At 49.5% G+C, this 25,259-nt stretch overlaps 1 protein-coding gene across 3 annotated transcripts in view; it reads right to left on the bottom strand.

Annotated features, from left to right (window-relative positions):
* Nucleotides 1-15,659: 15,659 nt before the first annotated feature.
* The window catches only part of LOC119112647 (U-scoloptoxin(11)-Sm5a), a 26,592-nt gene continuing 16,992 nt past the window's right edge, over nucleotides 15,660-25,259 (bottom strand). For all 3 annotated transcript variants that reach the window (XM_037236884.1, XM_037236885.1, XM_037236886.1), the window contains exons 2-4: nucleotides 19,293-19,463; nucleotides 16,640-16,855; nucleotides 15,660-16,323 (exon numbers count right to left, since the gene is read on the bottom strand). In XM_037236884.1, coding sequence (XP_037092779.1) covers nucleotides 16,135-16,323; nucleotides 16,640-16,855; nucleotides 19,293-19,463 — 576 coding nt within the window. In that variant the 3' untranslated portion in view covers nucleotides 15,660-16,134. The remainder of the gene's footprint in view (nucleotides 16,324-16,639; nucleotides 16,856-19,292; nucleotides 19,464-25,259) is intronic.

Raw genomic sequence — 25,259 nt, 5'->3', positions numbered from 1 at the left:
ATGGGAGACGTTCGGCCTCGGTGCGGAGGGGGCGAAGACGGTGACGGAAGACGAAGAAGAGAAGTGATTGGGACAGTGACAGGGCCGATGATGGGCCGCCGATGTACGTGTCGTATGTGGAATGTCAACCGGAGACGGAGGACGGTGCTGGCGCGGCTGTTGACGTACCTGACCCGGTAGACCGTGCGGTTGGGCCGGCCACGGACGAGCCTGTCATGAGCAAGTGATAGGTGTTGTTGCGCATTTAGTATCCGAATCACAATTCAAATACAGAATGATCCTTTGTATCTATCTTTATTGTCACTAGATCTGTACGACCAGTATTCAAATCGCTTTTGGGAAATATGTCCGAATATTCATCTAACAAGTTTACAATTTTCTACCTTTGATAGCTAGGTATGTGAGAAACATTAGCCTTTTGAATTTTGAAGGTAAGATCCAGAGCCGCCTTTTCTGCTCCGAGTCCTCATCCTTTTTCATCCTTTCATCCTTTCATCCTCGGCCTTTTCTGACGTTTTAGTAATGCTTATGACATGTCGGACTGGCAAAGTGTGATCTCTGGTTGAGCCAGCCCTACTCTTCTGCTCCAGGTATCCACCAGCCCTATCCAGAACGGATATCACCCCGTCTCTCAGGTCGGCTGCACTCTCAGTATCATTAAGCATCTCTTCCTCTGTCTCGAAGCATAGCCCCACCTCAGACTGGGCCTCATCCAGAATCGGGAGCCTCTTCTCGCAGGCAAGTTAAGCGGCCTGAAGGGCATCTTGATCTGGCTGTTAATCTTCCAGAATTCCCTCCAGTTTCTTCACTGACCTGGCCAGCCGACCTCTGGCTGCTGTTCGCTTCTTGAAAGCATCCGGGCTTACACTCATCTTGACAGAGGCACCCAGAACAACTCTGCAAAATAGCAAACGCTTAAACTTCAGTTCACTGCGTCCCGGGTTTCGGCACCAACAAAATGTTAGAAAAACTCCCTGAACACACACGTTCCAATCCTTGATTTCCCAACCCAGCCAGCCCCTCACTCCCCTCGGGAGGGACATCCCTGGCCAGCCCCTCACTCTCCTCGGGAGGGACATCCCTGGCCAGCCCCTCACTCTCCTCGGGAGGGACATCCCTGGCCAGCCCCTCACTCTCCTCGGGAGGGACATCCCTGGCCAGCCCCTCACTCTCCTCGGGAGGGACATCCCTGGCCAGCCCCTCACTCTCCTCGGGAGGGACATCCCTGGCCAGCCCCTCACTCCCTCGGGAGGGACATCCCTGGCCAGCCCCTCACTCCCCTCGGGAGGGACATCCCAACGTTCGAGTAAGCCACCCGCGTGCTCCTACCAAAATGGCCGACCGCCGCCGACCACCTGCTAGTGCACAAAATGTCTGGCCGCCGCCACCTAAAACACTGCTTAACATCAAAGAGAATCTACTACCTAATGAAAATCCCAAAAGCCACTTTTGCTGTGTCAATACTGAGAACATTGTTATCTTCATACTGTTGGTAGCATCAAGTCTTCTGTTTTGCTGGTTTGCAATATAATTGTCCTCTAAAGCCATGAAGTCTGCTACAATGTCTAGTCCAAATCAGGTCAAAATCACACGGGCCATACTGCAGTTGCAATGTGATTGTTCAAAGGAACCGGGGTCCAGGCAATAATCTGATGGTTATATTGTCCGGCGTGCTGATTTTCTTAATTTCCATCACTGGTGGTTTCAATGAGACCTATAAATACTAAGGCAAGCAATGTATTGCAATTCATTCCTTGACAAAAAAAGTTGAAGTGTGTGGAACAGAAAGACTGCACAATAGCTTATGAACACATGGGTGGTAAGAGGGTGCATTGGTCATGATCTATTGTCACAAGGCTCCCGCTCCCTTTCATCGTGTATGCCCCTATGGGGAGCTGACCAACCCAGCTGAAGGCCATATAGACCGTGGTGGTGGATAGGGCTGGACCCCTGCCCATGTGGGGAGCTGACCAACCCAGCTGAAGGCCATATAGACCCTGGTGGTGGATAGGGCTGGACCCCAGCCAAGCAGTAATCTTCTTCCAGCATAGTTTGAAAGATCAAATTATGGTGCCCGGATTATTGGTCTAATGATTGTCTGATTTAGGCAATGATTCGTCAATCAGCTGTGGCATACGGGCAAACGGAACATAGAACTCAAAGAGCTTTAAAAGCACAAACTGAAAGATGTTCTTGCACAAATAAAGACCTTAGATGTGGCTCAAGAATCAAGTCTTAGGTGGCCTGTAAAAAAAAACATGGCTGTCATTGTTTAGTGTACGTCACATTAGCCACTCCGCGTTTGCCAAGGAATATATACTGTGGGTGCGTATGAGGGATGGAAACGTGTTGGCGTTATCTCAAACGGTTTAACAATCACAGCTAGGGCCTGAATCGTTTTTAGTGTACTGGAACTGAAGGAGTGACATGACAGCTTGTACAGTGGACCATGCCGTAATAATTGGTCACACAGAGCAGTTGCCTCTGAAGGTTACACACAACTTTGAGGGGGCGCACAATACCTTCTTCCGATAAAATCTGCCGATTTGAAAATGATGATAGGAGTTTTCTTTCTTGGCAGGATGACGTGTCACGTGTCATTGTGATGGTTTGCCACACTGAGAGTGGAGGCCAGTCCAGTCATGAAGCCGATGCCATGACCGTCCAGGGGGACTACCGGCATATCAGCCCTTCAGACTCTCACAGAGATCGCACGGCACCGAGTTGATGACTTGGCGGATCCGCGTGCCGTGGGACCTGCCGGCGCCCGTGGTGGCTCACAACCTCCCTGCCTGTTGCTGACCCAACTGGTCGTGCGCGAAACATCTTGTCGGATTTCTCAGGCAAGAGACAGGAATCGATTCTTCCGGTTCTGGAAGATCACCGTAAGCAAGACCTTACGTGGGAAGAGGCGCTGTCGGCATTCACGACTGGTGCGCCGCGCCGTCATCCGTCACCCGTCGCGCCGTCATCCGTCACCCGCCAAAGCCAGTTGTACGCGCAGCGTCTACTGGGCCAGCACATAAACGTGGCCCCCGTCCCCGTCCTCCGGTCAGGAGGGGCGAAACAGCTGTCCACTTCGTGAGCTCCGGCATGTGCCCGCCGATCGGCTTCCCAAGGTCAGAATGTATGACCACCCGTACCAGAGAGGTCAGAGACAGCGTCGTGCCTCAGCCCTGCACAGCCTGCAGGACTGCGTAGAACAAAGCCAAACGCTGGGTCGCTGAAAATATCTGCGCCTGGTAGCCCTTCTGTGCAGCCTTAGCCCAGGTCACGGTTTTGTAGTATGAGTCATGTCAGACCGATAAACGACCAGATGATCGAGTGTATCCATCCTGCCACTTGGCGCACCGGATTTCGTTGCCTTTGCTGTGGTCTGGGCGATTGGTTGCCTTTTTGGGTGTGACCCGTATATCCTGATTTCAATATTCAACCCGTCTCAACACAGGCATCCCATGACCGTGTAGTTGTTGCCCGCCTGTGTCGTGCACCGTCTTTGCCTTCGGGCGGAGCGCTGCTCACACACCTGTTTGGTCAGGCGCGAGCCAATTTGATGTCGTGCAACAAGTTTGGTAGTTAAGGAAGCAGACACGCATCATAAAAATGTTTGCGTGCAAACTTTGTCTCATTTCAGTGCTTTAATAATGACGTAACACCCGGACACCAGGCGCCTTCATGCAGACATCAGGGCCTTTCCAGGTATGGCTCTAGCTACAGTCTGATGCGGTGTTATCGCTGAGACCTGTACAGTATCGTCAGAGGTATAATAGTTCTAATAGTTCCAAATGCAGAGTTGCGAGGTGATGGCATACGCTGAAGCCTGCTTGTGTTTGTGGGTAGTGTGCAAGATGCATGGTTTTTCGCTATATGCCGGTTCCGGGTGCCGGCCTGGCTTAGGCTGCCACGGTGCGCATGGCTAGGAAGCAGGTCCGTTTAATGTTGCGCAGTGCGCAGTCTTTTCTTTTTTGTGGCTGGAGAGGCGAAGATGGCTTGATTTGATGATGCGTGATGATGGCGTTTGCATGACGACGGGAAACTGCACGCCGCGTTTGATGGGATCCACTTTTTGGTAGCATAAATCACTTGTGGAGCATGTGAATGTTGTTTTATGGTCTTTATGAGAAGTTTTTAGGTTTGAACATTTCCTTTAAAGAGGGTGCTCCACATTTATAGATATTAGAACAAGCATCAGATTGCATGAAATGAGCCCAAATGTACCTATTGGTATACGTTCTAAGTGGAAAAGACTGCTCTAGGCAACACAATTTCTCTGTGTGGTAAAACTACTACTCAATACGTCACTGTTACATTGCGTCATCGTACTTTGCGCAACATTGATTAAGAGCCAACTGACGGCCGTTAGGTCTGGAAATCGTGCTCATAAACGACCGGTATGAACTCCTCGGCGATTGCATTCTTTTTGGCCTTGATCGCCGCATGGCTGAAGGAATGGCAGCATTTGGATGTTGTTTTTTGGCGTCGTGGATTCCTGTATGACCAGAAAAGTCTCCCCGAACTAGTCCGCATATCTTCGCAGGCTTGTAGCTAAGACACTTGATAGGCTTTGGTCTGCAGAAGTACGGGCTTGTGAACTATGTCAAATAATCTTCGAGATGGCGTTTTCAGTTCAAAACCCCATACAAATGTGGAACGCTCCCTTTAAGACTCATTCGGCCTTTGGCCTTGACCGCAATGAAACACATCGTCTCAAATTCCTCCGATCTGAGAATATCAGCTTTGTGATTCGCCGCCGACACGGGCACCCTGTAGTATGATATATCATATATTATATATACTACATATTTAAAAATATGGTCTGGCATGTAGCGCTGGTCACGCCATACCATACCTCAATACACTGTTACACGGCGGCACAGCTTACGTGCAGCCAGCAGCAACGATGCCTCGGTGGTTCCGGTTGGTTCTGGGTAAACTGTGCCGTAATGCACGGGCGTGCTGCGGCCAGCTACCTTCGAAGCCGTCCGATGGCGCACGTACGAACACAGCACTACACAATGCAAAGCGGACAGTTCGTCGGTTAAAGCTGGCGATTTTTTGGTTTATGAGAGTGTCCCACGCTTGTGTGGGGATTTGAACTGAAATAGCCGTCTTGAAGATTATTTGGCGCAGTTTACAGTCCTGACCTTCTCAAGTCCCAGCACGCTCTATTTTCTGAGCTACACGCCCACGAGATGTCAAGCTTTTTCGGGGAGACTATTCAAGTTCACGCAGGCATTTATAACGCAATAAAACGTCGCTCAAATCCTGCGATTTTTTACGCCATGAGGCGATCCAGGCTAAAACAGTTATAATCAGGGAGCTAGAATCGCTTTTGAACCAGGGTGGGAGTGAAAAATTCCATCGGAAATAGACCGTGCGGGAGTGAAAAAATCAGCTCACAAAAGATGAAACTTATGAGCTCGTGACTGATGCTTCAGCAAACAAAGACATATAGTTCAAGTTGGCATGGATGTCATATCAGAACCCTGACAAAACAATTTTGTTTTTTAACATCTTAGGCCATTAAAGCGAAACATAATACATTAAAGCATAATAATTTCATGACAGTGTAATGGGCACCAAAAATTGACACCAATAATGTGATGCTGCACTGTGCATTTCCCTTCCACATCACTTTTAACACAACACAAAGCAAAGGAATTTAATAACAAAATAACACAAGATTCAACAAGCATTAAACACTCAAACAAAAAACCTTTGACTCATGCACATCAGCCCATCACCAAGTCAAACACAATAGACATACCTCTGGCTTCTGTTAAGATGGGGTCAGGGAAAACACACATTTTGTCACTGTTCCTTACAAAATACCAATAATTATTTCCATGAAAGAAGCCTATGTCAAACCTAAAGAGCTCTTACTTCATCTCATCCTGTCTAATCCTGGTTGTATCATAGCAGCAGTTGTGAGTCACTGATTCTTGCACAATTCCTATTGCCAATTGCTATGCACTTAACCATCTTAACCTAACTTAGAGTAGCCCCATATGTTGAACATCATCTCAACTCACCTATCTGTTGTCAGCAGCACTTGTGATAAAAACATGATAAAGCTGATTTTTGGCTGGTTTCAACTTACATTTTTGCTCAGTTCATTTGTGTTCATTCATGCTTGTTCACATGAGCCAAAGTTGGCAACACATAAATCAAAACGCTTTAAATCACTTCGAACAACTTATTTTGATTGCCATGGTTAACCTACGTCAAGGGCAATAATGTGTATCCTCCACAAAACAATTTCACTTCTCCAAAAGTAACATAACTTTTAGATGACCATGCCAGTATTGCTGCGTGCCTTTCAGCTGCAGCAAAGGCATTTACTTAGGCTTGTTTATTCATATTTAATGATAAAGTTTGAGATGTTGGCTTCACATTTTAAATGGGATGGTCTGACTATTGGTTACATACTGTTAACTCATATTGTAATTACTATGCAGTTTAGAGCATCCCTGTTTAAAAATATCGTGCATATATACAGTCAGTCATTTGCCAGTCAGCAAACCATGACAACTATAGAAAACAATTGGTTTAAGCAGCCATGAGGGACCAATTCAAGAAATTTGGGGCAAATAAGCAAGAATGTGGAACAAAATGGGTCCACTGCATACCTTATGGCATCATAATTTGTCTTTTGACAAAACTTGATGGATTAAAACAGAAAACATCTAACTCTGGTTACCAATCATGTGTTGCGAGCAGGTAAGGTAAGCAATTACTTGGTCCATAGGAGACTTACCGGCTTCTTCATGCTCCCCCAGAACAAAAAGTCAATACCGTTCGCATGGTCTACCGGCAGGCAGAGTCATCCTTCTCATCCCCCGAATAAAAATATCAATCCTGCCCACCAACCCACGAGATTAAAAGTCGAAAAAGTAAGAGATGTGCATGATAGACATCTCCAAAAGGCAGAACTTCGCCATAAAACATGTCTGTATTAGCTGCGTCAGCTCTGTCTCAAAACTCTGTATGGCAGGATTAGGAAAGCCTTGTCAGGTAGCCCGGTGAGTTAGACACTCGAAAGGCTTATATTTATCATTATTGAGCACCGCCATGAGCCAAGAAAACGACTAAACGAAGGCCTAACAAGGCAAAAATGGCGGTAAAATTAAGTTCCGTACTTCAAATTGTCTCCTTTATTTCCCGTGAATTGTTCACTCTTGGGTGCATATCAAACATGTTTGGGCGGCTGGCGAATTAATCAAATTTATGTATAAACTACGTACAAGTTTGCAGTTGGAGCATCTTGCCGAGAAATTGCTCAACATTTCAAGCAGCAGATGGCACCTCTAAAGGCAATCGAAAAGAAAGGAAGAATAAAGTATTATCACACTCATATGATACCAGTAAAAACAATAGTAGTGAAATAAGTATGAAGACTGATACTTTTCTGGCAACATTGCTTTTAATCAGCTGATCTGACCCAAAATCTGCTATCATGAGTGCTCAAATGGTGATATTCATCTTGTAAGTTTAATTTACAAGACATTTCTTGAAATTTCACTCCTGCACTTCAGGAGTGATGCAATCTAGTGGTCAAGTTCCCTCGGGAAAAAAATAAATATGTGGAGTAAAAGCCTCTACCAGGCCTTGCTGGTGTTTGCACCAGGCTCTGATTTCGTGGTGTGGTGGTGAGACCAAAAAATAGGGATGCGTGAAAACCTTCCGTTTGACACACAGGTGCCGATTGTGATGCATTTTGTTCATGCATAAAATATGAGGAAAAGGAGTGAAAGGTTCCTTCTCATAGGGTGTTGCTTTACACCCAAAGTCGTCAATTCTAGGACACTGGTTGTAATTGTTGAGTGGCTCATATCTGGCGTTCCTGAGCACAATTTCCAGATATAACAATCATCGGCTGGCTCGCGACCGCTGATGTGCAAGGTGCGACGATGCAATCTATTAGTGATGTATTGAGGGAATATTTATTCAGCAGAGACATCTAATTGTCTAGAGCAGTCTTTCCACTCAAAAGTATACCAATGGTTATAAGCGAGCTTATTTCATCCTATCTGATGCTTATTTCAACATCTTCAAATGTTGAACATCCCCTTTAAAATAAGTATCCCACCTTTTTGTACCTTTACGCATAGTTAGATCAGACGGCTTCGATTTGATCGGTAGTATCAGTGTCCTCAAAATACTTCTGAAAAGCTTAGCACTGTGTTTTACAGTAGCGCCCTCGGCGAGAGAAATCTCATTGGACTCCCTCCTCATCACTATGAAAATGATACTAATAATTTGCTCGGCTTCTTCCAACTTGTGTGTTGTGCGATATCCTCAGCACACTAATTGGCCAAAATGTTTGTGTGATAAATGATAGGAGAATTTCAAACGCTTCACTTAGGGAAAATTAGATACAACTATGCGACTATCCTGACCCAAAGTCAATGAAACGTCGCTTTATGGCTTTGATTTTTCCGTATGTTGTGAAGCAGTGGCTCTGTTCAAAGAATACTCTTGGCTTTGGGAAGCACGGCTTACTTGGATGCCTGTTTGTGCAAGTTTGTGTGTATAGAACAAGTACATATCAGTGCCTTATCATCTGATTAAAAGTTTCACCACCGCACTGCTCGTGAAATGCCCGCACCGCGCGCTGTCATAATCGCAACTGTTAATTTGGCTGATAACATTCATACTTAATATTTATATTTATGCATTATTTTTATATGCATTATATCTATTTACCTACATCATATGCATTATATTTGTACATTCATTCATACTTCATCAATTCGCAAACGTGAGATATGCCCACTTTCTCAATCACGGTGATTGAAAGTACTATGCGGTGTAAATCATCACGCTCGGCTCCACTTTCCGACAAAATATCTGCACCTAAGCACGTAAGCTTCACCTCACATTAACTGCGTGGTTTCCCGCTCAGTGCATCATTAGCATGATGTCTTTCACTCATACTTGCCATCATTAAATCCTAAAAATGCTTGCCTGATATGAACACTCTGTCCATCTTGCTTTGTCTGCACACAATAGCCCATTGCACGGAAATTGTGGTGTACGACTGGCAATGCAATTAAGCCACGTGTGTTGAGATTGGAGATTGCGCACGTCTTTACCAAGATGTTTGCAATATCCCATCCGAAATGAGGTGACCGGTTTAACTAAAATGTTTCATAAAAAATGCAGAACAACACCCGCAACTCGCATTGAAACAGCTCATCAAAGACACCAGTCCGAGGTTGTCATTGGAACATCAGCATCAACCATTGATGGTCTCCAGGAAGTAAACGAACACAATGCCTTATGCCATGCGTAAGTTGTTAACGCCATTCGCGATGAACATTATGCATGTAGCTGACACATACTAACAGCTGTATTCTGCGTAGGGAACAGAAAGACAGATGTATCTTTATTGCGGCTACGTACACTTCTCGAAATGAATATCAGTAGTCAATGTGAGCCTAAATGTGTTTCATTCTCCTGGTTGTTCTGTGAGGCATAAGGCTATTAAAGCTCTGTTATCTATTAAGTTATATCTTGCATTCCCTGTGTCTCATTGCGAAATGCTTTCCTACAGACTGTTGAGTGATACTTCTGCTCTTTTTTAACTTTGCGTATTAAATACTGAAGAGGCTCAGCTGAAGTAGAGAACGGCAAACATTCTGCAAGGTGAGTAAAGGATTGCAAAGCATCATATGCTGCGCACTTGTCACCATCGTACACCTAAAGATCAGCTCGGTGAATTGAGTAAAAAATGCTCTTTTTGCTGTTCTGTCTAACTTGATTTGCTATATTTCGGTATGCTCCTATGCATACTATGCTATTACAGTATGCTGAACGGCTCGCGCCAAAAAATGTGCTGGATGATTATCAGTGCACTTGAGCGGCAAGTGTAAGCACTAGAAATTGTGTATGATGTCTACCAAGCTGTTCACAATGTTCTACTCAAGATGCCATAGCGAGTGTTCCCAAAATATTGCATAATGGTTGCAGAACAACATCTGCACCCCATCTCGAAACAGTTGGTCAAAGACGTCAATCATAGTTTATCATTACTACAACATGTTGCAGAACGCTTGCTGCTCTTAATTTGTTTGGTTGAAACACTCCAGTGTTTCCCTTGCGGAGTTGCACAAAACTAATAAAGGTGTTGAACATTTTTTGGTACTAATGGGGCATCATGCTATCAAACCAAGCATTGTGTTTATTTACTGATTGGATACCATCACTGGTTGATGTTAATGTTGGTTGACAACTTCGGACAAACTACGATTGAAGTCTTTATCACAACACTTTGTCGAAACAGCTGGTCCTTGACAATCTGTTTCAACGCGGGGTGCAAATGTTATTGTTTTGTGATTATCATGCAATATTTCGCGAAAACCAGCCATCGCATGTTAAGTTAAACAGTGTAAACATATTGGTAAACATGCTATGCGATTTCCAGTCTTCATATCTCTCATTCAAGTGCGCTGATCATCCTCCGGCACAATTTTTGATATGGACAATGCAACATACTTTACTGGCTGCATACCGCACTAAAGCAAAATCGGCTGAAAATCAAAATAAGCATTTTCACTCAATTCCGCGAACAACTTTTAAGTGTGCCATGATGCCTAGAGTACAGCATAATGCTTTTTTGAATTCCGACACCCATATTGCAGAATGTTTGCTGTTTCTTATTCTTTCAGCTAAATCTTTCCATTTCCTCCCGGGCAAAGTTTAAAATGGCAAAAAAAAAAACAGGTTAGAAGCATCATTGAACATTGTATCGGTACCAACGAGACAAAAGACATACAAGACAAAACAATTGTTGATTTATGGCTTTTAGGCCATCAATATTTGTTGACGTTGATTCGTATCCCCTGAATGTTTTCTTTGATCACGGGTTTTAATGTGGGGTGAAGATATTGTTCTTTAGTTTGCCATATTTTGGGAAACCCACCAACTGCATGCTTAATGGGACATTTTGAATACCTGGATGAACGTCTCACACAATTTTCTTTACATTAATAGCTGACACAACTTTTCTTCTAATAAACCACATTGGCCTATGTTTGCCGAGCAAAATAAACGAAATTGCAACATAAGTTCCCAGAACCTAATCAAGCAAACAATTTTGGGGTTTGCTATGATGACAAGAACACAACACAATGGTGTTTTGAATTTTTATACTCGTGTATTGCAATCTGAACTGTTTAACATGTCAGCTACACCTCTTCAGCTCCTCACTTTCAAATTTTGCAAAAAAGACGCAGCGTAGTAGTAGACATTGACCATTTTAGCGGCCCCAGTGAGACATTAACGCCACAAAACGACACGTTATTTCTTCACTGCGGACATGTCATTAATGGTGTATAATGATCAACAAAAACAACTTCTGACTATTGTCTTAGAACAGGTGTTCCGATGCGTGCTCCCATGCCGTTTTATCATGATCAATATCAGCATGCAATATTTCTGGAAAGCAATTATCACTTGTTGAAAAGGCTATCTTAACACCTTGAAAGTCTTCCTTTGCAATTTACACATGGTATACGAAATCCAACAATCATTCAAAGTGACTGCGAACTTCACAACGTGCGTTACGATCGTCCAATATCCCAGATCGACATGCCGTCAGTGATATATGGGGATGCCAGAAGAAAAGAAGCTCAGTGCTTGTCTGAAACGTCAACCGCGTAATTTGGACTGGAAAATAAGTACAATTTATTTGCTAATGATATCCTGTCGGTGTTACAGTTCCGCTGTCCATTATCATCTATATCAATGGCAAGCCCAGAAAGCTAACCACATTATGTGTTTGAAATATGCTCCAAAGGTGGGACACTTCCTTTCGGAATCGCGCCGTATCTGAGTTTGTGAATAAATGTAAACAGCATAAATCCATGGTGAAATTGCAAAAACACCGCGCGGTTTATGGCGGCGGGTTACAGCAAATGTGCCCATTTGTGTTCGTTTGTGAGGCTCCCAGTTCCTTCAGTGCTGATCTAAGTCCGCTTTCCCTCCTCAGTTTGGGTCCTCTAGTATTGTTTTCTGAAAAATTATAATCGACTTGGAAATCATCTAGATATCACGCCAAGCTTTATTACCCTGGGTATTGTGTACTACCCATGGCTACGATCCTGCTCAAATAGTGGACTAGTTTGCAAACGATTTGAAGGTTAAACACAAACAACACATCTGACACTGTCATTAGTCAGAATAAAGTGGACCAAATCCGTCGAGAGACGGACATTTTTGGTGGAGATAGGTTATTAGGCCGAAGTCTTGGATCCCACCCTGCCATAATTCGCAAAGCTGAAGCTGAAGTACAGCAAATCACACGAACAAATTAAGTCAGCGACATCACTTTATTCCATGAAAATGACCTCAGAATTGTTGCACCACGCATAATAGCCGTCATAGGTGTTTGAAGTGCTCATTAACATCGTATGAGACATCTGGGTCGCAAGCTCGCTTCTGAAAGTCACGTGGCGTGAAACTCGTTACCCTGTGTCGATCTCCAGCATCGGAAGGGCCGTGCTGACCCAGACAGCAATGTCCAGCTGTAGCCGTGCTGACCCAGACAGCAATGTCCAGCTGTAGCCGTGCTGACCCAGACAGCAATGTCCAGCTGTAGCCGTGCTGACCCAGACAGCAATGTCCAGCTGTGGTCCTGCTAACCCAGACAGCAATGTCCAGCTGTAGCCGTGCTGATCCAGACAGCAATGTCCAGGTGCGGCAGTGCTGACCCGGACTGCAATGCTCAGCTGTGGCAGTGCTGACCCAGACAGCAATGTCCAGCTGTGGCCCTGCTAACCCAGACAGCAATGTCCAGCTGCGGCAGTGGTGACCCAGACAGCAATGTCCAGGTGCGGCAGTGCTGACCCGGACTGCAATGCTCAGCTGTGGCAGTGCTGACCCAGACAGCAGTGTCCAGCTGTAGCCGTGCTGACCCAGACAGCAATGTCCAGCTGTGGTCCTGCTAACCCAGACAGCAATGTCCAGCTGTAGCCGTGCTGATCCAGACAGCAATGTCCAGGTGCGGCAGTGCTGACCCGGACTGCAATGCTCAGCTGTGGCAGTGCTGACCCAGACAGCAATGTCCAGCTGTGGTCCTGCTAACCCAGACAGCAATGTCCAGCTGCGGCAGTGGTGACCCAGACAGCAATGTCCAGGTGCGGCAGTGCTGACCCGGACTGCAATGCTCAGCTGTGGCAGTGCTGACCCAGACAGCAATGTCCAGCTGTGGTCCTGCTAACCCAGACAGCAATGTCCAGCTGTAGCCGTGCTGACCCAGACAGCAATGTCCAGGTGCGGCAGTGCTGACCCAGACAGCAATGTCCAGGTGCGGCAGTGCTGACCCGGACTGCAATGCTCAGCTGTGGCAGTGCTGACCCAGACAGCAATGTCCAGCTGTGGTCCTGCTAACCCAGACAGCAATGTCCAGCTGCGGCAGTGGTGACCCAGACAGCAATGTCCAGGTGCGGCAGTGCTGACCCGGACTGCAATGCTCAGCTGTGGCAGTGCTGACCCAGACAGCAATGTCCAGGTGCGGCAGTGCTGACCCGGACTGCAATGTCCAGCTGCGGCAGTGCTGACCCAGACAGCAATGTCCAGGTGCGGCAGTGCTGACCCAGACTGCAATGTCCAGCTGCGGCAGTGGTGACCCAGACAGCAATGTCCAGGTGCGGCAGTGCTGACCCGGACTGCAATGTCCAGCTGCGGCAGTGCTGACCCAGACAGCAATGTCCAGGTGCGGCAGTGCTGACCCGGACAGCAATGCTCAGCTGTGACAGTGCTGACCCAGACAGCAATGTCCAGCTGTGGTCCTGCTAACCCAGACAGCAATGTCCAGCTGCGGCAGTGGTGACCCAGACAGCAATGTCCAGGTGCGGCAGTGGTGACCCGGACTGCAATGCTCAGTTGTGGCAGTGCTGACCCAGACAGCAATGTCCAGCTGTGGTCCTGCTAACCCAGACAGCAATGTCCAGCTGCGGCAGTGGTGACCCAGACAGCAATGTCCAGGTGCGGCAGTGCTGACCCGGACTGCAATGCTCAGCTGTGGCAGTGCTGACCCAGACAGCAATGTCCAGCTGTGGTCCTGCTAACCCAGACAGCAACTGTCCAGCTGTAGCCGTGCTGACCCGGACAGCAATGTCCAGCTGTAGCCGTGCTGACCCAGACAGCAATGTCCAGGTGCGGCAGTGCTGACCCGGACTGCAATGTCCAGCTGCGGCAGTGCTGACCCAGACAGCAATGTCCAGGTGCGGCAGTGCTGACCCGGACAGCAATGCTCAGCTGTGGCAGTGCTGACCCAGACAGCAATGTCCAGCTGTGGTCCTGCTAACCCAGACAGCAATATCCAGCTACGGCAGTGGTGACCCAGACAGCAATGCCCAGGTGCGGCAGTGCTGACCCGGACTGCAATGCTCAGCTGTGGCAGTGCTGACCCAGACAGCAATGTCCAGGTGCGGCAGTGCTGACCCGGACTGCAATGTCCAGCTGCGGCAGTGGTGACCCAGACAGCAATGTCCAGGTGCGGCAGTGCTGACCCAGACAGCAATGTCCAGCTGCGGCAGTGGTGACCCAGACAGCAATGTCCAGGTGCGGCAGTGCTGACCCGGACTGCAATGTCCAGCTGCGGCAGTGCTGACCCACACAGCAATGTCCAGGTGCGGCAGTGCTGACCCGGACAGCAATGCTCAGCTGTGGCAGTGCTGACCCAGACAGCAATGTCCAGGTGCGGCAGTGCTGACCCGGACTGCAATGTCCAGCTGCGGCAGTGGTGACCCAGACAGCAATGTCCAGGTGCGGCAGTGCTGACCCGGACTGCAACGTCCAGCTGCGGCAGTGCTGACCCACACAGCAATGTCCAGCTGTGGTCCTGCTAACCCAGACAGCAATGTCCAGCTGCGGCAGTGGTGACCCAGACAGCAATGTCCAGGTGCGGCAGTGGTGACCCGGACTGCAATGCTCAGTTGTGGCAGTGCTGACCCAGACAGCAATGTCCAGCTGTGGTCCTGCTAACCCAGACAGCAATGTCCAGGTGCGGCAGTGGTGACCCAGACAGCAATGTCCAGGTGCGGCAGTGCTGACCCGGACTGCAATGCTCAGCTGTGGCAGTGCTGACCCAGACAGCAATGTCCAGGTGCGGCAGTGCTGACCCGGACTGCAATGCTCAGCTGCGGCAGTGGTGACCCAGACAGCGATGCCCAGCCGCGGCTGTGTTGGCTCGGACAGCAGTGTCCAGCTGCGGCCGTGCTGGCTCAGACAATGGTGTCCAGCAGTGGCATGCTGGCTCAGACAGTGGTGTCCAGCTGTGGCCGTGATGGCTCAGACAGTGGTGTCCAGCTGTGGCCGTGATGGCTCAGACAGTGGTGTCCAGCTGTGGCCGTGCTGACCCAGACAGCAATGTCCAGCTGCGGCCTTGCTGGTTCAGAAAGCAGTGGCCAGCTGTGGCCGTGCTGGCTCAGACAATGATGTTCAGTTGTGGCCGTGCTGGCAAGACATTAGTTCCTACTGTAGCCGTGCTTCTGCAGCATTATGTCCCATTGTCTCATGTTGTATATCTATTTCCTTGTTCCAAACATTTTCCTGATTAAAATAAACTGCATACACCGCCGCTTGTATGCATATGCATATGTGTGCATGCACATCACATGTCATATTCATGGTTATGTGTACACAAAGACCCCTTAGATATGATGAAAGTATATTTCGGGAAAACATGTTCGAGAACAACGTCCAAACATCACTTCCCTCAGAAAAGATGCGTTTACGCATTACGGACACGCATCATCAGTACCTCATTTGTGGATGCACATCGAGTAGATGATTTTCTCGTCTAATTATGTAGGGTACAGATTTGAAACATCTTAGTATGCGGAAGAGCTGTGACTTCATCTCATTCCAGCACCCTTTTAGATCCCCAGCACGCTCGGATCTTATTCAGAGTGCCGCTTCAATCTCTGATGACTGCCTTGTTTTTCTGAACCGAATCCACGCGCGGCCAGAGAACTGCGTTACATTTCCACGCGCACACCTTGCCCGCACGGCCGCCGGCCGGCCGTGTGCCGCCGTCCTGCGCACGGCTGCCGGTGACTGTCGCCCGGGGCGGTGTCAGGATCGGCCCCGGGTGCCGGCTGCCGCCTCTGGATGGCCGCTGGCCCTCTACCGGCAGAGGATGGAGTGCAGATTGCCACGGCCGAACGCCTGCGTCTCGATGTGCCGGTCAGTCAGCGTCGGGCACGTCTGGTGCGATGCGCACGCGCAATTGACCTGCACCAGGCTGGTGACTTCGCTGGTGCCGGCGCTCTGCGTGACGAACTTGCAGTGTTGGCCTGCCTCACACTCCGGCATCTGGCGCACGAAAGGCCGATATGTGAGATTGCGCTGCATCGACACCGTCCCACACGCGCTCACCTCGTGTAGTATGTGACCCTTATGGTGCTGAACAAGAGTCGGGAGACGCCTTCGCGCACAATGCATCTGAACAAAGCAGTTTTTTTGTTCTCTGCAGGCATTGCTCAACGGTGAAAAGATATATGCGCCAGAAAAGGTCCTCCTTAAACCCGTTGGATCCAACGTTTTAATCGCTTTTGGTGCCAATATTTCCCGCACCAACCCGATTTAAGCATGTCAGCACCCTCGCATAGCACATGGCGGCTCTCCTAACCTTGGTGCAGGCCTTGGTGGTGAGCATGACATCGCTGTCTGCCGTCTCCTGCCACTGGGAGTCGGTCTGCTTGAGCTGGTGGCCGGCCGGGCAGCGGCAGTGGATGTACTCGTGATGCGCCATGGCCATACTCTCGTCCCGGTGGCTGACCAGCTCGTCGGTCATCGCCTGCTGGCCCGGCTCGCACTCGGCCAGCTCGGGCGCCTCGCGACAGTACTGCAGGCCACATATGCGCACTGTAACAGTGCTGGAGCTCACAGACACACGGCGCGGGATGGTATGTCTGTGGGCCGCAGTACTGGGACGTACCGTGTCTAAGAGGCACAGCTCCGTCACGTGCCGTGTCTGGCGGCAGTAGTCTGTAGTACCGTCACGTGCCGTGTCTGTGGGTGGCAGTGGCTTCGTGTGTCGTGTCTGTGAGTCGCAGTATCGCTACGTGCCGTATCTGTGGCACGTAGCTATACTGCGTCCTACAGACACAACACGTGAAGGTACTGCCACCCACAGGCACGGCACGTGACGGTACTATAGACCACAGACACGGTAGGTTAAGTTACTGAGGCTCACAGACAAAGCGTGTGACAGAACTGCAACCCACTGATACGACGCGTGATATTACTACCCGCCGGCATGGCGCGCGACGGTGTTGTTACTCGCAGATACGTCATCAGGATTGGTGCTCAAAAGCTTGCGAAAAAATGGAGTGCTCCGAAAAGTGCAAAGGAGGTGCAAGAGGTGCTCAAGAGGGCTGAAATTTGTGGTTGGGAATGCATGTTAGACAATTGTTAAAACGACAGCATACGCTTAAACTAAAACACACAAGAAATGCGCGCCGTCGGCGCCTGAAGATGAGTAAATAATGACATTTTGAACATCCGTGTGAAAAGGTAATAGAATAGGATGGGATCGGCGATTATTTGGTCGGGGAAAGTGCTGAAAACTCACGCCAGGTCACTGTTCGAAACGCCACAAATGCCTCAGTTGTAGTCGAAACTTCGCCAACCTTGGGCTCGCCAAAATGTGCCAGTCTTATTACGAACTGATACCTGGTCTGCCTATTATTTGCTGACAAAAGCTCTGCGCCTTCATAGATAAAATCAAAGGTCCTCTCTATCTCTCGAAATAAAGAGGTCCAAAGCCAAAGTTCTCTTCATTACGGAGGGTAGGCCCTTTTCTGTTGAACTGAGCCCCAATTGGTCAGAGCCCGTGGGTCATGCCCCCCCCTCCCACACACACACACGCCGTTTCGGAGAGCAATCTCCAGCCATGACTGCGGCCCGAAGATGTAACACGTGACGGCATGGACGCCCACACATACGGCATACGGCATATGACGGCACTGCGGTATTGCCATGACACTCCCAGTACTCTTACACTTACCAGCACTGCGACCCACAGCCGCGACACGAGAAACACTACTGGGCCCACAGACACGGCACGCGATGGTGCTGCCACTAGAGATATGACATGCTATGATACTAAGGCTGACGCTTTTTTTGTATTTGGAATACCCGCATCTGCCCCGTACCCAAGTTGAAAGGCCTGCACACGCCACGTGAAGAAGGTGTCCCCCAAAAAACAGCATGGGCCCGCCAACCTTATTTTTCGTTCCAGGTACACATCCCAAACCTTTTGCTATCATCATTACCCAGAACAAGAGGACTTAAGAAACCTTAAGCCATGCTCATCTGTTCTTTTATGTTTTTGTCATGGAAAACATCAAGAGACTTATTTATTCCAAGCGCACATACTTAGGCTCATCACAACGCACGGGTCACCACAATATTCGCCAAATATCCAGCCTTAGGTGGGTGAATAGTGTTATTATTATCGGTATTCTGCACCTCAAGGTTCCTTAAGGTGCAGAATACCGGGCAATGCCCGCAATGTTGTCAACAATACTCGTTAAAAAACCTGCGGACCTCTTAAGCCCGCACGCATTGCGGGCCTGCGGGCTTAAAAGTGGCAGCACTATGCAGGTCCATATATACTAAGGTCCACAGCCACGAGGCATGACACTACCGCGGCTCACAGACAGGATGTGGGATAGCATTGCTGGTCATAGACACGGCACGTGACGGCACAGCAGCACACAGGCACGGCACGTAACAGCCCTGTCCAGGGGTGTAGTGTCGAAAAATGAGTTTGGGGGAGCTGAGCATTGAAACATGATGAAATGTACCCCAGACTACGCCAAGACACCAATATCTCCACTGGTTTAGCTCACTTTCTTCCAAAAGTTGGGGGCTGAAGCCCAAGTTGAGAGGAGGAGATCCCCTTCCACTGAATAGGAAACTACACCTCTGTGCTGCCGCCAACAAACACAAGAGATAGTGGTGCTGTGCCCCACAGGTACAATACTTGGCCGGACAATATTGCCTGTGACGTAACACAAACAGCCAGCAGCACAAGACACACAAAGGAGCTTTTGATCATGGTGGCATGGCTTCGACTTTCCACTGGCAGCACTGTTATCTCGGACGCGCATCATTGCTCGCACACGATGGAGCCGAGGCCATTGAATGTCAAGTCGTACGCCGCTGAGCAGGTTATCTATGTGAGCTCCGTAACGGCTGACGTCGTGAACGTCGTCACCATGATGAAAGCTGGAGACAGCGAGCGCTGTGCTGCGCGGGCAGGGCGCCGGGCTGACCTTGTACTGGTTGGAGCCATGGGTGACGGAGCGGCCGTCCTCCGGGTCCCAGAGCAGCGGACACGGCTCGTGGCCCGGACAGTCGCAGAAAGATTGAGCGTTGATGCCCCAGGCGTTGGCCTGGACCAGGCCGCACACCGCCAACCTCTTGCAGGTCATCAGGCTGCGCTTCTGCAAAAGGCAGCGCGTCCCGTCGGCGTCAGTGACGGTGACGCACCGCCGCTGTCATAAGAGGAGGCATGACGGCATGGACGCCCACACATACAAGCCTGCAACGGCTGCAGCAGGAGCAACAACACGCCCTGGTCGCCGGAGGAGCCCAGACGCACACCGTGCGACTGAGGAGCCCCCACACACGACCAGCAACGGCTGCAGCAGGAGCAACAACACGCCCTGGTCGCCGGAGGAGCCCAGACGCACACCGTGCGACTGAGGAGCCCCGACACACGACCAGCAACGGCTGCAGCAGGAGCAACAACACGCCCTGGTCGCCGGAGGAGCCCAGACGCACACCGTGCGACTGAGGAGCCCCCACACACGACCACTACGTCGGGGAAAACGAATGTGGTGGGCGTGTGTGGTGGAAACATGTAAATTGAGCGCGTGCAATGTTCTGGCAATCTAACTGCACCGCGCAGGCTCGTTACTGCAGGGTGATGTTTAATTTGATCTTGGCATGGACGAAATCATTGCTCATGCATGGTGCCGTAGCACCATGGCGACAGCCTTCCTTCGTCTCGGTATAGCGATGCGACAAAATAATGAGGTGTGACGGACTAGGCAATGGCTGCTGCACTGGTGACACTCTACCGATCACGGTGTTTTATCGGTCATTCAGAATACAGCTTGTCAATAAGAATACAGCTTGTCCACGAAAGCCAGTACAGGCTAACTCAAACCTAAACCACAGCAATAAGAGTGAACTGAACAACAACAAAGTCTATGTGGTACTCCCAGAAAAAGAAGCTTTGCTCCGACATGCGATTGTCGTGCTCTGGGCTCAGCACCAGATTGTGTAATAGAAAGCAACCTCATTCGTAGCATCCATTAACCTTTGCACATGGGGTGTTATTGACGCCCCACACATGACAGATTAGGCAATAAGTACGTCTGTCATTGCCCTAAGCTGTAAGGTACAATAAAATAAATTGTGCCGTTGATATTCTCCTGTCATTTCTGGTGACTCTTATATGCAATTTTTATCATTCAACCCCGCATGCATGTACTGAACCGTATAAAATCGAGACTTGACAATCCATACATGGGGGCGATTTTATGCAATGAGCCTTCTGGACCTCTGGAACCTAATGGAATGAAAACAGAGTTAAAGAAAAATGGCTGACGCGATAAAACTCTGTGAAATGAGAGGGAAGAAACCGATTGCAGAAGGCTGCTTGCGTTACATATCGCTCTCAACGTAACTCTGCTGGTATCTTTTTTAAACACAGCATCATACAGTCCTTTAACACGAGGGAACTGACATAGATTTATTTTATGTTGTTGTGATTGAGGCACTGCAGACCAACTGTACTTCGTGTCTTGTATGTTGATGGGATACGATAATTTTTCACCGAATTCCAAGAGACCTCACGCTGCTTTGTCGGAATGGAAATGACTTACAGCCTCTCTGAAAGGTTAATTGGACGAAGAAATGAAAACAGAAGATGAAGCAGACTGGGATGTTCATCCCAGGGCCAAAAGGAAAGACAAACTTAAGACACTCTCGTTGGCAGAAGCGTGTTAATGAAAGTATGTGGAGATGACATACTGAACATGTGATAAGAAAATTATGCTTGGTAAAAGGACCGTCGCAGGGCTCCCACCGCGGCGAGTGCATCGTAAATGAGTACGTTTATGGGTAAGACAAGCATGTCCGATGGAAATTCTGGCCAACAGCCTCAGCCCTTGTCTATAGTTTTGGTTTGAAGATATCCAGGTTTGAGTTCAACTTTTTATAAAATGCGATTTGGTTGCGCCATTATTGTAATAATGGACCATTCACCTTGCCAATACTTCGAGGCATAGCGACGTTAGTCTATTGCCGGAACACTATTCCGGCAGCTTTAATTTGTTTCATGAAAAGGACACAACGAATTATTGAAATTTAGCTGTAGCTATCGGTAGGGAAAAGATGTTCCATGCTCTGTGGTGACAATTGCAGTAGCGACTTGAGATAGTAAGGACAGCAGTAAGGACAGAGAGTTGTTCGAGCCTCAGAAAGTTTGCTACGACTTCACGGCAACCCCATCTAAAATCCAAGTTAGGAACTGAATCACATCATGTGGAGCATGTCAAGTGTAACTGAATGGGATGATGATCGCTGTCACGAATAGCAGAGTCATCGTACCACTGAAAAAAAAGCACTGGTGGGAGCCGAGCTTACAGAAGAATCAAAAGCTGATTTCATGACATGCGATAACGCGAAATGTCTATTGTTGTCATCGTTAAATATGGCATATGGTGTGCATCGATAAAGTCCTCTCCTTTTCAGCGCCGCGTCAGATACACGAGGGCCATTACTCCATAGTTCGGCATGAGTATTGAAGTCGCCCAGTCCACAAAATTATAATTCCGCAACTATTTCATTCATAGATGCCCAAAATTCAGTCGCGTCACAACTGGGTGGAAACATGTAAATTGAGCGCGTGCAATGTTCTGGCATTCTAACTGCACCGCGCAGGCTCGTTACTGCAGGGTGATGTTTAATTTGATCTTGGCATGGACGAAATCTTTGCTCATGCATGGTGCCGTAGCACCATGGCGACAGCCTTCCTTCGTCTCGGTATAGCGATGCGACAAAATAATGAGGAGTGTCGAGTTGTAGGGCCTGAAACGCAACGGAAATTTTTGTCATAGTGCAGTTGCAATCAAAGTAAAAAGGAAGAAAACGCTTAAGCCTATTTGCCTATTATATAAGCCTATTATAAGCCATATTGGTATGAATCCGCAGCAATTTCATTGAAGGATAAAAGTCAGTTAGTGATGCCGATCAGACCCATCCCTGGTGGGTGGTGGGAGTCGGCCGTACGAAACAGACCATGGCTGGCCTATTCCCTCCACCACTGGTGGGCAGGACTGGCTGTCCTCTTCTGGGCTTGTTGCGGACGTCGCTGTTCAGGGGGGGGGGGGGGGGGGGGGGAGCGTTCGCGGCTCGGCCGGAATGACCTGGTTGTCGATCACATGTAGCTGGAGGGCTAGGACGGTGGCTAACCTGGGGACGGCAGCGCGCGGGTGACTGTGCGTCCAAACGCCCGGTCAGGGGCGGCTCGAGGGCGCAGGCCGTTTGGGTCTGCGTGCTCGATGCAATCGAGGAAAAGTCGGGAGGAACGAGAGTTTTCAGAGGAGGTTGTTGAAGAATAGACCCTGTCGGAATACTCCACCTCGCTTCTTTGGCGTTTACCGTCTGTGTGTGCTTGGTTTGGGGACGGTTGCGATATTTTTGCTTCGTATTTTTCTACACTAAATGATACAACACGTCAGATGTTACTTTGACTGTACAGGTCTTCTTTTCGCGGTTTCACGCAGGTCTGCGTTGATTTGGTGGCGCTTTCTGCATTGTCACGATTGCCACGGTTTGACCGGTGACATACGGGCCGATTCGTCGTGCGGAGCTACGCCGCACTCTGAGTGCCGAGCGCTCCGTCGGTAGGTCTTGCTTCCAGGACCAAAGCGTTGGCACTTGTAGCAGCGCAGTGTGTTTTGAATAAAAAAATACTTGCAATGAGTGGCGAACGTGAGCACCAATGCGACTTTCATGGTGTCCATTTGTTTAAGAAGTGACGATACATGGGCTTGTGTCACGCCTCCGGCCGTCTTTGGAGGTTGCCAGACAAAGGACATGATACGCTTTTTCTGTTCCAAGACCATTCATAATTTCGTCTTCAGACATGAAGCGCACCTCTATGTTATAAATCCTACCCTTGGTATTTTCCGGGCTTGGTGGAGTAAGCCGCTGATATGCTTTTCACTAAATTTAATAGTCTTCAAGAGAGCTTGAGTTGGGAATGGGTTTTGGCTTCATATGATGAGAGCTGTTTGTCTGATCTTCAATGTCGAGATCAGGCGCACCGCAGATAGCCGTAGCTCGCCTGTCCGACCAGCAAACATTTACCTTCCAGATGGGAGCATTCTCGTCTGTTGGTTTTACCACGAGAAATGGGTGAGAAGTCATTAATAAGTTTATAGACGTGGTTGAACAAGTGGCGTGCCTAGGCCAGGGCAGGTCAATCAGTCAGATCCAGTCGAGCATTCGTTACAAACGGGGAACTTCGCCGGAGGCCAGCGAGGGTTAGTAGCACTTTGTCACAAACAATCAGCAGAGACAGGTGCAGTGTCACTAGCCCGAGGCGTGAGGGTGACGGCGAGAGCAGCGGGCGCAGTGGCGGATCCGGCGGCCTGTTTGTTGTTCATGCAAAGGTCAGCAACGGGAGGAACAATCGATGCGCCGCAGTCATCAGCGACGTGTTTGTCAATGACTAGTGACCGGACGTTGAACATCCTGGGTCCTTGTCCGTGTCAGCCTTTCTCCGCTTGCCTCGTTTTATCACACCGGGAAAGCGCAAAAAGAAATCAACCGAAAACTTCCAAGTGGATTAAAAAACATATATCAAACGGAGCAAGCAAGAACGACCAGGAAAGTCTTTAGCGGAAGCCACAAGACAACCGCACCTACGCACCAACTCAGGCGGTATCATCTCTAATGAGCATGAACACCCGATGAATGAACTGACTTTCACGCCGCTTCCACCGGAGACTCTCACTACCACCATGCCAGAAGCCGAGTAGCCGGTTTTCGCCGTGTTCTCATCAGAGAGGGACCCGGAGAGCACTGAACCGCAGTGACCTTCTTTCACTTTTACCTGAAGGGGTCAACACGAATCCTGCGGACGTTAACCCTCCCGTCATTTCGTCGCTCATTGGACCAGAGCCACGGCACAAGCTCCACTGGATGGCTTAGTGCCTGAGGAGTAATGTGACAGAGTTTGGCTTGACTTCTGCAGTGTGGTTGTGCGGGGTGTGCGCCCTCGCCCTCTCTGTCTTCCGAGCTTTACATCTGAGTGGGTCTGGGGGGCGTCACGTGACTGTGAGTCTCCCGATTCGCCAGGGGTCAACGGCCGGCCGCTGAGGCGGCGGCAGGGACCCGACACTCGCAGTTACCGGTCGGTCTTTGGACAAGTCCAGGCAAATACACGCTACGTTCTCTTACAGGCTATTTCGGCCACCATGCCCGAATCCATCGCGGCCAGTGGCGACGCTGTGACAACGGCTGCTGCGAGTTTCCCAGCGCCAGTAATGTCGACTACTACGGCCGAAGTGGACAGAGGGGCCGCGGTGAGTGGAGGAGACCCATTCGACGTGCGACTCATCCCTGAGTAGGATGGTACGGCAGACGTCGTAGAGTGGTTCACGAGGGCGGCCGAGCTCTGCCGTCATCGTGGGGCAGACTTGCCCAGCATTTTGCCGGCGTGACTCACGGGTGGCGCGTTTGCCGTCTGGCTGCAGATGCCGGAGGAGGTGAGCGCATCGAGTGACGCCGTGCGTGACGCTATCTATGACGCTTTCGCGATGGATCGGTTTGCCGCGTACGACGCATATACCAGCCGACGGCTGATGCGTGGTAAGTCACCTGACGTGTTCCTGGCGGACCTACGGTGTTTCGCAGCTCTGTGCGGTGGGGTTCCGGAAAACGTGCTCACGTGCGCTTTTGTCGCCGGCCTGCCCGACGAGGTGCGGAGGGCTGTCCGCGCTGGCTCCCGGGCGGAGGTTTTGAGTCTGGCAAGCATCCTGGTGCGAGCCCGGGCAGTGCTGAGCGACGAACTTGCCGGTGCGGCAGCGGCAGCAGCTGGAGCGCGCGAAGAACGAGGAACCCGACAGGCGCGACCGGCAAGGCGACCCATCCGGAAGTGCTGGACCAGCGGACAGGCGGGTCACCTGGCATGGGCGTGCCCAAACGGGCAGGGGGCTGCG

Source organism: Pollicipes pollicipes, unplaced genomic scaffold (assembly GCF_011947565.3).
Source record: "Pollicipes pollicipes isolate AB1234 unplaced genomic scaffold, Ppol_2.1 Scaffold_7261;HRSCAF=8764_pilon_pilon_pilon, whole genome shotgun sequence".
Taxonomy (NCBI): domain Eukaryota; kingdom Metazoa; phylum Arthropoda; class Thecostraca; order Pollicipedomorpha; family Pollicipedidae; genus Pollicipes; species Pollicipes pollicipes.
This window is presented reverse-complemented; position numbering and strand designations above follow the sequence as displayed.